The sequence below is a fragment of the Zonotrichia albicollis genome, chromosome 1, assembly GCF_047830755.1.
Source record: "Zonotrichia albicollis isolate bZonAlb1 chromosome 1, bZonAlb1.hap1, whole genome shotgun sequence".
NCBI lineage: Eukaryota > Metazoa > Chordata > Aves > Passeriformes > Passerellidae > Zonotrichia > Zonotrichia albicollis.
In genome coordinates, this window is record NC_133819.1 from 47,757,756 (window position 1) to 47,770,010 (window position 12,255).

General features: G+C 41.4%; 1 protein-coding gene across 2 annotated transcripts in view; it reads right to left on the reverse strand.

Moving 5' to 3' along the window:
* The window catches only part of AOAH (acyloxyacyl hydrolase), a 77,696-nt gene that overhangs the window by 22,499 nt on the left and 42,942 nt on the right, over positions 1-12,255 (reverse strand). For both annotated transcript variants that reach the window (XM_026792700.2, XM_074540446.1), the window contains exons 13-16: positions 10,649-10,740; positions 8,591-8,673; positions 3,186-3,222; positions 2,072-2,146 (exon numbers count right to left, since the gene is read on the reverse strand). In XM_026792700.2, coding sequence (XP_026648501.2) covers positions 2,072-2,146; positions 3,186-3,222; positions 8,591-8,673; positions 10,649-10,740 — 287 coding nt within the window. The remainder of the gene's footprint in view (positions 1-2,071; positions 2,147-3,185; positions 3,223-8,590; positions 8,674-10,648; positions 10,741-12,255) is intronic.

Sequence of the window (12,255 nt, forward strand, 5' to 3'; positions counted from 1 at the left end):
CCATCAGATGCTCTGCATCCTCTGTAACCTCTGTAGGTACATCAGAGCCAGGGCAACTACACAGTAATAGGACACTGAAACAAATCTCTCTCTGCTGTCCATCCCATTCAATGGAAACAGCACGATGCTACAGAAGCTGTGGCACCTTTCCTTGCAGGAGTCACAGGGATCACCACAGCCTGATAGCCTCTTTTGATGCTGTGAATGTTTTGGAAGAAAACAGACAGAAAACAGCAGTGAGAATTTGAGCAGACAAAAGTGTCTCTGCCAGATAGTGAATGCTGGGATAAAAAAAAAATCAGAGTTTCAAGCAAGCATTAAATACTGCTCTGGAAGGTTTTGGAATATACAAATGGGTGAGGCAAGGTCAAAACGGTTTAAATTTCTGGAAAATTTCTTTTTACTTCAGATGAGCAGAAAGCAGTATTAGAGACAGGGTAAGCAAAAGGAATAGCCTGCAGAATGAGGAATAAAAAAAAGGAAAAGAGGTGCTTTTAGCAAAGGCAGTGACACAGCAGAATTTAAATATGTGCACAACAGAGCCTGGGCCAAGCCTGTGAGAAGACACCTTGAAAGTATCCATGGCAGGAGCCATGGCCTTCGGCAAAGGTGGAATTTTTATTTTTTGTGTTGGAGGGAGTAGGGGCTTTATCATCCTGGCAATGGATGCAATGATCTCTCCATAAACTTCCCAGTAAACTGGTCCCCAGGACAGTCTTATCAGCAAGTACCAGGGAGCCTGTGACTGCTTTTTCCTCTCAGAGCATGATAGCACTGCTTTTGAGGATTTGTGCATCTTTTCCCTGACAGGAGCAGGGTGCTGAGGGCAGGTTTGGCAGTTCTGGGCAGGGGTGCAGAGAGAGCATGAGCACCAGAGGGTGAAGGTTTCATGGGAGGTGATTTCTGTGTGCTGCCTGCATGTGGCTGGGTGAGGGTCATGCCAGGAAAGGACACAAAAGGTGCCCCTGTGGCCCCACTTCTGCCACAGCTGAGGGCTCCCAGGTTCTGCAGGGCTGTGGAAAGTCCTGCCTGGCTTTGGACATCCTCATTTGGAACACAACACCTGTCAAACAAACCTTCAACCCATGAACTGCCTGTTAAGCAGTTTTAGGACACCAAACCTTGGCCATTTTCATGGCCACATCTGACAGCCTGCATATAGCTCCCACTTTGTTATACAATCTGCAGGTGAGAACTTTCAAAACCTTTGGCAGGAAACTTAGCTGAGTGTGCAGCATTTGTTAAAGGGAGTGTTTTGAAAGTCTCTGTGTAAGAAAGATTGATTTCTCCCGCGCACAAGAAAAGCTGAAGATTGACCATGGTGAAAATAATGTTGCACTAGCAACGCACCAGGCCTCCTGCAAAACCAAAACTGCAGCATGGATGTGCTGTGCCCTGGCCTGGTTGCAAGGTGCTTTTTGCCTTCCCACTACCAGGAGAAAGGGAAGCATCCAGCCAGTGACCTCTTGGTGTCCGTGTGAGCACTGCTAATGGGTAATAACCAGAACTATTAGTTTTGAAAGCTTCAGTTCATGCTCCTGCAGAGTTTATGATGTGAATAAAGCCAGAAAGACAAAACACCTCATCAGGGGAGCACAACACAGAGTGCAGGAAGCAGAGGCAGGGTGAAAATGGACCTCGATAGGGGACTGTGTTGTTATTCCTCAGAAATGATGAACCAGGCATGCTCTCCCTCCTGCGAGGAGGTGGCACAATGGGTAAGATGGATATACATGCTTTTAAACACTTCCCCCTCCTCCTGTTGTTATTATTCATTTCCTCTGCTAAGTTAGAAATAATTACCTCAGACATACCATTAGTCATTTTATGACTGGCTTATAAAAGAAACAAAGAAATGCAAGCTCCAAATCAGGACTGGTAGGTGCCTGTGAAAAACACAGGTAAGGAAACAACAAGTATTTTCAGCAGAAAATTAAGAAAGAAGGAACAATAACAAAGAAAAAGGCCATAATGGACAAGCACAAATCAGTGAGACACAAATGTCCAGACAGTCAGCTGTACTCAAGTCAAATTTATGCTACTATAAGTGTTCATTTGGTTTACACCTTACCCATTGCAGACATCATTCCCAATTGTAGCATAGATAACTATGGCTGGGTTGTCCAACAGCTGGTTTCTGGCCAAGCTAAAAGATAAATATGGAACTATGTTATTGGGGAAATGCACTCTGAGTGTCTGAATCACACACCATGCTTGTGTGAGATCATGTTTAGAAGTATCCCACTTGTATATGGCCAATACCCAAATGACTGTGCTCCTATGTTTGTGAGAGGCTTTTTTGTTTTGTTTTGGGTTTTTTTGTGTGGTTGGTTTTTTTTACTCTAATTTTATGTTTTAGTAAAGTGACTTCAATGCAGTTATATTCACTTCTCCCTTTCACTGCTCATGGACTTGTCTTTTTCACTGTTTTTCCTGCTGGCTTTCCATTTTCTTTGTGTTATTCAGAAGCCAAATCAAATAGTTTCACTTTGGGGCAAAGGCATGAATCAAGATGGGAATTTTTTAATCAGAGATGGGAGAGGAAGACTAGGTTTGGCTGACAACTAAATCTATGTGTAGAATTGAACTAAAGATCAAATCAGGATGTGGTTTGAATCTCAGTGCTAGAGGGCAAGAATTCATTACTTCTTTGTCAGGATGAGAGAAAAATAAATCCTTTAGGACACAAACTATATCAGAGTCAAGCAAACTAAATCAAACCCAGCTGACCCACAACCCACCCAAATTCATCTGAAAAGGAGAGTTTCAGCCTCTCACTACTCAGTAGCTACTCAGTTATATCCATATGGAAGTAACAGTGGGCCTGCCCATGTCTATCTACATTGCTACACATAGTTAAGGGGACCCAACACAGATTTATGGAAAGGCTTAGTTGCTCCCCTAAAATCACTGGAAATGCTCTACTGGCTTAACAGAGCCAAGTTCAAGGCCCTGGAGATGATGATATTCACTCTTAAACCCAGGTTTCTTCTGTTTATGAATGTTTATACTAGAGAAGAAAGAGCCAGCACTTCAGAGCACACTGGTCAAGGGAAGCTGTGCTTCTTAGAACATTCATGGATAAAATAATCCTCACAGTGCTTTGCTTGTTTCTGTCAAAGAGGTAGAACTCCATCAGTGCTCCTGTACCTCAAGTTAGCTCTTGAATCCCATTAGGCACGCACCTTTTTATTAAAGAGAGGAGGTTTCCTGAAGAACCACCTGATCACACATAGAGGGAACAAGAGAAATAGTACAACATTGTTATAGTGACAAAAAAAACCCCTGATTGCAAAACCAAATTACATTGCATATTTCCAAGAATGTAGAAGCCCTAAAAGTAAAAATGGAGCAACAATTCCTCTCTGTAACCTTTTGAGGTGTTGGCACCAAGAAGTAAAGCTATATTGAGGGACCTGCTGCTTTCTTACCTGAATTGCACACTTCAGCCTGTAGAAAATCAAATACTTTTAAGTGCAGGGTTATTTGGATCTGGCTTTTAATCCAGATCTGGCAGCTTCTTCCCATCTGTTGAACATAGTAGTCTCCTGTAAACCAGCCAACCTGACTTGTCAACAGTCAATCTATTTTAACTTTCCCTATAAATTGCAAAGGGAACTGTTCTCACTCTTCTGAGAGAGTAAGTGTCTCACAGCTATACCACATTGGGACTGATTCAGGTCCTAAACATAGGCACCAAGTGCCATTTTTGACATCCCAGAGTTTCCAAGACACCTGCAGCAGGGCTGGCAGATACATCACAAGATGCATGAGAGATTGTGCACTTCTGGATAGGCAGCTGGAGGTGGGAAAGATACCATAAAGCACCTCAAAGAGCTGTAGACACCAGTGTTTGGGTTCCTGCAGTGCTCTCCCCACAAGTGTCAGACTTTTTCTAAGTAGTATTAGGCCAGCTGCACTCCTCCCAAGATGAGTTCAAATTTAGCAATTCATCCAAAGAGTTGGATGAAAATCTTTCCTCCTTGAGCAAAGGAGCTGGCCACACCTAAACATCTGTGAGCATCTCTAACATTTAATTTATATTTTGAATGAGAAAAGCATTCCCATTTAGTAAAGCTTTTGTGCATTAAACTTATTAGCAGGTCTTTAAAGGCTCTGCATATTCATCCCAACCATCTCCAGCACACAAATCAAACTCCATCACCTGCAGTATAAGAGGGATAGCAAACAAGGAGCCAAACCAGGCTCCTTTAGGCTTTGGTCAAGATGAGACTAGGTCTGTGATTGCAGGAAGCTCACCTCATAGCAAGGTACAGAAACATAAACTTCAGAGAAGCAGATCCTGCAGGTCATACTTGCTCTTATTTTTCAGTATTTTCACACTCTCCTCTTTTTTCGTTCCTTCTCCTGTTATATTATCCTCCTCCTATTCTCATCTCAATGCTTCCCTGATCTCTCTCTTCTCTTTTCTGCTTTGTGCTCCTGAAGCTTGCTTTGAGGAGTAAATCCTGCCCTCCCTGCAGCTCCTGAGGGGAAACTTGTGGACAGAACATCATTAAATCCCTGCTGGATTGGTATGGGGGAAGAGATCTGAGATATAAACCCCTAAGGTAGCAATAGTACACTTTGCATTTTAATAGTGGTGCCTTTGTTATTGTCCCTCACAGTGTTGCCAATCGCATATATCAAGGAATCCTTTGTGTTTTAAATAATCCAGTTCTTCCAAGCTGAAAATGAATGTATCTATCTGCTGCTTCTCTCCTGGGGGTTGCTGATCCATTCAAAGATCCTGCCCTTCTATTGAGAAGCTCTTTTCAGCAGGGTAAGAGCCCCACAAAAACCTCAGAAACTATGGCTTGGAACATAACTACCAAAAGTTGGGTTTTTTTCCTGTTTAACAGCCCTTCTTTCAGTTAGAGCTGAACACCCTCTGTTAAAGCCATTCTGTCACAAGGCTCCCTGGACTGTGGCTGTGGTTTCAGCATAAATAAGCTAGTGGGACCTCTAGAAATTAAAATGTGTTTACAAAAAAGCAATAAGCTGTTCTTGGGTATGTATTACCTCCACAAGCATAGGTAGTTATAAGAAGCTCAGTGGAAAGCATTAGCACAGTCACAAATCAAAATATCAAGAAAATGAATGGGTATTTTAGAAAGGAGTTTTTATGGGTAAATTGAGTCTTCATGGAAGCTTTTGTGATACAGGATGAAATCTGTGATGAAAACATTTGAGAGAAATAAGGAGACGAAGCAGAACAGTTGCCCTTACACTGTTCAGTGGCCTGGAATCTACTCCTGGATCTTTCCTGCCTCTCTCTCTCTGTTGCTTTCTAAATATTCTCAGACTGCTGAAGGTTTTTTTTAGTTTTGGTTGAGAAATCAAGGTTGGGTTTGCTTCCAGTTGTGAGAAAAAGGTCCATCACCTCCAGAGGATAATGGGATTTTTTAAGAAAGGGAAGGCAGAAATCCTGTTAGCACGGAGGCTGGGGAAGCCTTTCTCCATGGTGAAGATGCATGTCCTGATAAGAGCAGTGGGGGAATGTCCCTTTGTGCTGAGTCTGACACAGTGCTGGGGAGCTGGACAGGAACATTGTTCTTGGTGCCTGGCTTGGCTTGCCATCCCTGGGCTCTAGCTCTTGGCTGCATATCTCCCCCACCAGATCAGCATCCTTTCCTTGCACACATGTGGGCCTGTGAAGCATCATTTTCAGAGGAAGGTTTAGGTGTCCCCAGGTGGGGTTAGGTCAGGCTGTTCAGCTGTTTGCTTTATTGACACTGAGGGTAGCTTTTTAAATCCTCCCATTCTGGGAAACTATTACACCAAATGAGGCAATAAAAGTGAACCTTTACACTGTAGTGTCAGTGTGATGATTTAGAGAAGATATGCTGAGATTCTTCTCTTGCTGGTAATTTTTCCCTTTTTAAATTCACTTCTTAATTTTCTGCAGTCTTTTGCCGTGACACAGGCTCACCTCTTTTTATATCCTGCAGGTGTCTGTAGTGTAAGTGGAAAGGGGATATGTGGAGAGAAAAACGAATGATGAACACAGTGAGAGATTATAAAAAAATCTACAAGGGAATTGGGGAAAGGAAGCACATGAAATACCACTCCCATTAATGTAAAAAGAGCAGAACAAAATAATTAGGGTATCGGGCTGAGGTGAATTGGATATAAATGAGAAGAACCATTGGCTTAGTCATCCATGACCATCTAGTCTGGCCCTTTTTAAAATTCTGTCTCACCAGAAAGGCCACCTGGAGGACTGCAATGATGGGAGCCACTAACTAATGCCCTGCAAGTTACAGGCAAGAAAGTCAGAAGAGCCTGGCTGATGGCACCAAAGACGTTGTAAAACACTTTCATAGCAGACTCCAAGCCTCAGGAGCACCACGTGTGCCACAGAAAGGAGCAAGGCATATGAGAGGCATTGCCAGTGTCATTGGTGCTGCCAGAATGCAATTTTTAAGGTGAAAATGCCCACCTGAGCCTGGAAGTGATCCCTGCATCATGCTACCTGTCTGTGCAACCTCTTCTGCCTGGTAAGATCACAGACTCACAGAATCACAGAGTTTTTAGGGTTGAAAGCAACTTCTGGAGATCATCTGGTCCAACCCCCGTGCAAGGCAGGGTCACCTCAAGCAGGTGACACAGGCACACATCCAGGTGGGGTTGGAATGTCTCCAGAGAGGAAGGCTCTACACCCTCCCTGGGCAGCCTGTTCAGTGCTCTGCCACCCTTAGTGTAAAGGAGTTCCTCCTCATCTTGAGGTGAAACTTCTTGAATTTTATCTTATAGCCATTGCTCCTCATCCTGTTGCTGAGCACCACCAAAAGACTCCAGCACTGTACTCTTGGCACCTGCCTAAGAGATGTTTATATGCATCTGTTTGTAGGAGGTGGAGGGCTGGGGCAGATCCTTTCTGATCAAAATTTTTTTCAGGAAATTCCAACCATTTAATAAGTTTCTAAGTAGTTCTAGAGACAGCAGGGCTCCTCATTTGTAGCCAGCATGAATCATCTGCTGGAAAGGAAGAACATCCCATATAGCCAAATTATCTACCCGAGGAAAATAAATTTTCCCAAGCTTCTGCAGCCAGTTTTCTGAAGCATGAAAATTAATTAAATACAATAGAAACAAAAAGGCATAATCACAGCATAATCAAGTGTACTTTAAGCCTGCTGTTAGGGACATCAGCTAATCCAAGACACAAAAGCTAACATCATAAAACTCAATTTATAAGACTACTGTCACGCATTCATACAACCCCTCTGACAACTCAGGATTTCTTGTTTGCCTTCATTCCTCTTGTTTAAGATTTTCACTCCTGATAGCTTTTTTTGAAAAAAAAATAATCCCCCCAAACAGAGGTAAGTTTAATGAAAACCCATGTTCTTGTACCAGAACTATCTTTCAGTTTAAACTATTCTTCCACCTCTGTTTATGCCTCAAAGGAAATCAAATTGGAAATACCTTTTAAGTAATGCTTTGATCAAATGTCAATGTGTTGTATTATACCTTCAGAAGTGTCCATTGCCCTAATCCTCCCCAAAACATTTCCCTGTGTCTCCATCAAGGTCAGTCCTCCTTAGAGAAACAGGACCAAAGTCTGAGGTCTTATCAGGACTTGTATGAGGAAGGACTGTCTCCCTGTCTCTAGACAAAATGCATGCCTGATGCATCTTGAAGCCTTACTCTATTTCCTCATCTACCCTGCACACGTGATGGTTTCTTGAAATTTCTCTTTGCACCCCAATGGCCACCTCTGGCTGATGGGCCACTAGTTTACAGAGAAGTCTCATCTTTACTTCTTTCATCCACGTTTTGTACAATTTTATAGCATGTATTTCCTGCAAGTCCTGCCTCTGCTGTTCCCAAGCTCATGTAAATTATTCCTGTGTAAGGATGTGCCCCACTCCAGGATGGTTAATTTAGCATCATTCACAGAAGCCATCAAACACGGGCCTTGGTCTTTGCCCTAAGGTCACCACTCCAAATGTTAAGCAGCATTAGCCTCAGGAGAGATGCAGAAGGGACACGGCTTCACTCTCAAATCCACTGCTCTTCCCTGCTTAGCTGCTTCTCTACCCACTTCTTATTTCTTGTAGTAATCTTCCTCTTCTTCACTGCACACTGGGGTACCATGCAAGACACTTTCCTTAATTCTAGGTAGATCAGGTCTGCTGCATATTTATATATGTAATATATAAATATGTACATTACATATTTATATATTTAATCTGCATATAAATGTTATATATATATGTATACATGTTACATATATTTGTATATATATGTGTGTGTTTTTAAATAGAAAGATGATGCGCGCCAGCCCCACAAAATAAACTAATCAAAACCCAACAGTGGTAAATTTTGTTTATGTCTTTGATTACTTATTAAAAATCTGTTCTGAGAGCACATTAGGATGCCAGCCCCACTGGGTTAAATAAGTGCTGAGTTAAGTAGGTGCTGTTCTTTATTTTTCCATAAGAAATGCATGCAACTAAGAAGGGGCTTCTCTTTGTTCCTGACAGATGTTCATTAATGCAGCATCAATTATCAGCACTGGCAATTTCAAAAATAATAATAATAATAATAATAATAATAAAAAAGTGTAAAGATGTTACCATACCATTTTGGGAAATGTTCTGCAAGTCTCTGTGATTGCAGCGATTTCTCTTGCGTAAACGTAGATACAGAGAGTCTGTCCACCCTCTGAAATAAATTGAGAAAATGCAAACTGCTAAAGTCATATGATAATGATGAAAACACAGCTGATATTAAAAATGAAGTGTGTTCTTGTCTCTGAAAAACTCAGTACCCCAGTTATGTATATGCTTCTATTTCACCATCTCTCTCTTTTTGTGGCCATAAATCTTTTTAATCTTGAACAGGGTGGCTTAAATAAAGCAAAGATACCTGCTCAGAAACTGTAAACTGATGAAGAGTTTCTCTGACATTGTTCCATCCAGGAACAATCCTTTTATCCTGGTCTTTCAGATAAGGCATTTAAAAACCTTTTTTTTATACATCATTTATCAAAACAATTCTGTTGGTTGTTCACAAATTGACTTTTCAATTGGTTGTTATGGAACAGTAAGTAAAAGAGAAGAAATATTGGCAGGACAATCATTTCCCAACATCATAAATCTTGGACAGATTAATCTGAAAACAGGTTACGCTTGGCTGTTATAAGTTTTCTCCTTTATTTTGCACGGTGGAGGAAAAAAAACCCAAAACAAATGAAAAGGATAACAGCCCAGAGGGTGATGAAAAGATCAAGCTCCCAGCTATGAGTACACAGTCATTTCAATCTGGGCTGCAGCTGTTTGTTTATTTGTTGGGTTTTTTTTATCTTTCAGGAGTGGAAGAGATTAAAAACTGAACTCTGGACCAAGGCTATCATTGACAACTTCAGGGGCAGTTCTAAGCTCTGATCACTTGTGAGCTTCAAATTCTTTGGAGCACAGACAAGTAGTGTGTACTGAGAGGCTGGTCATTGTAACAAATTTTTAAACATCAGTTTTGCCATGGCTCTGATAGAGAAGGTTGCACAGACCTTTCCTGTTGGCTTGTCAAGTAGTAAACTGTCTTAAAGCAGATACTGTGTGAATGCAGCTGAGCCTGAGAGCCTGGATTTTGCACAGGGAGGAAAAAAGGAAACAAAAAGTGCAAGGATATGGTGCCACAGATATTTTTACAGGAAAAAAAAATGTTATTCTGCCAACTTTTAAATTCTGCTGGTAGAAAGCCTCTTCAGGCTTGACCCATGCTTGGTTTGGCATTCAGCTGTATTCCTGACTTATCCTAGACATAAAAAATAAAAATTATCTGAAACTTAGGTCACACCAGGCACTGGGTAATGATTGTATCCTACAGCTCTTCTAGTATTCAAAGGCCTTTTAATGCTGGCCAGAGAGATGATTAATAAAAAATCTGGGTTTTTTTTTTGTTTGTTTGGGTTTTTGTTTTTTTTTTTTTTTTTTTAATTTCACAGTTACAACTGCAGGCATTTCAAGGTGTTTTGTGTTTTGGACTTTATTTTCCTTCCCTTCTGGCAGGGAGTTTATTTTTTTCCATCTATGCCTGCAACCTTCCCCATCCAAATGAGCCAAACTAACACAGCAAATTAGGTCACAGACTCTTTCAAATTCTCCTTTTGCTATTTCCCTCTAAATGTGTTAAAAAAAACAACAACAACAAAAAAAACATGTGGGAAGAGGAGAAGAAAGATTTCCTCCCAGTAGGGAACACTATGAAATAACCATGGGGATACCCTTTATTCCACTATTTTCATCAGCAAAAAGGAAACATGAGGAAAAGAGGAAGATTAAAAAAAAATAAGAAAAGAGAAAGGCTGATTTTTGTTACTTTCAGCAATGCTTTCCTTCCCATGAATTTTGTAAAAAAAAATAGTTTCTCTTTTATTTCTTTGGGGTTTTTCTCCTTCTAAATTACAGTTTGACTGATTTTAAAACCTACCCTGAATTTCAGGAAGACTTGCTTATATATATTTAAAATATCTTTTAAAACCCAAGATCCAGGGTTGATCTTGGTTTTAGAAAGAGCAGATGCAGAGCTGAATAGTATTTTTCTCTTTCTGTTCAAGCAGTTTTGGTTTTTTTTCTTTGCTGTACTCTGAGAGACCTAGGGACTTGCTATGGCTTGGCCACCCTGTCTGTTTGCTTACCCGATGGTGGAATTGAGAAATCCAGTGATCTCTGAGAACTGGGGCCAGTCAAACTCATCACTGAAAGCCATGGGGAGATTAGCAAATGATTTCTGAAAGAGAAATTTTAAAATCAACCTGGTTTCACCCTCACAGACATAAAATCCTCTTAGCAAATTTGAACAGTTCTTAGCCAGAGCATTAGCCAGACAACAGCAATTTTAACTGCCATAGTAGTGGCAACTATGTATGCATATTCTTAAAAAGTTGGCTTTTGTAAGACAGGCGTAAGAGCAGAAGGAGGAAGGAAAAACAGGGAAGATATTTGAATTGCAGCTCTTGGTGCCCTTTTTTCCTGAAAGAGTCCAAAACTCCTCCTGAAAGAGTCTAAAACTCCTCCTTATGTGAGCAGGTACTGCAGGTGCAGACCCCCAAGGCAGCAGCTGATTGCTCCAGCATCCATCCTGCCCAAAGGTGTGGCAGCCTTGGGCACAGCAAGAGATGACAGTGTGATGTCCCCAGAGAATATGGCAAAGGCATAATGTCAAATTCTCTCAAAGCTTCCCTGCCCTCTACAGCAGGATGAGGTGAGAACAGCCAATCCCCTGAAAACCTCTGCCTGGTCCTCACTAAATTTTGGGGATGGCACTAAAGCAACAGGGTCAGAAAGGCCTCTGAGCATGGCAAGGAAAAGGGAGAAAAGCACATCATCTGGCATAATCTTCCTGTGCAAACACATGCATCCTTTACCCTTCTCTGTTTTGCTGATATTGGTCCCTAATGCTTTTTTACAGTGACTGCCCCTGTGAAAGCCTCTCCACAGATGCAAGCCATACTGCACATTCAAAACACAGTGCCCAGTTCTTTCCCACTTTGTTTTCTGAAAGTCCCAAAATTCATGGAAGGTTAGGAAAATAGCCTTAATAAATTGTGCCACCTCAGAAGGACAAAACATGGAGTAAATTTCCAGCTTCTCCTGGTCTGGGGTATGCTTGTAAAGACAAATGTATAAATCCAATGTGCTCATAAAGAGGAAAACTGCTGATGAAAAAGGTAATAACCAAAAGAAGGTCAAAACATAAAATCAGAGAACCTACAGGCTGGTTTAATCCATATAATTTATTAGCTTCATTTTCTCTTCAAGCAATTGCGGGGTTTCCTTAAGACCTCACTGCTATAAACAACAAGCAGGTGGATAATTCTTTATCCAGGAGGGTGAGAGTAACTGAAGAGCTAGAAAACAGCTAAATCTTGTGCTCCCCACCAAGTTCTAATTCCAAGAAAATTATTGTTTAGGTGAATGGGAGCTATACTTGAGGCTATGGCTTGAGTATGTGTCTAAGGGTTTTGACTGTAAGAGGATGGAGAGAGATGCAGGGAAAAGGGAGGAAAGGCAATTCAAGGGGGGATTGTGGGGGACAGGAAATCCTGAAGTCACTGCTCTGAGCAGTCTAATGCACAGCAGATGCCACTTTAAAGCATGTAACAGCACATTTGACCCACTTACAGCACATCTGCATTAGCTACCAAGGTGAAAAGGGGCCTGTCTTAATTATCCTTCAGTTTGGTCTTTCTTTCTCACACACGTGTCCTTGTGTGTATGTGTACATACATATAAAAATAAAAAA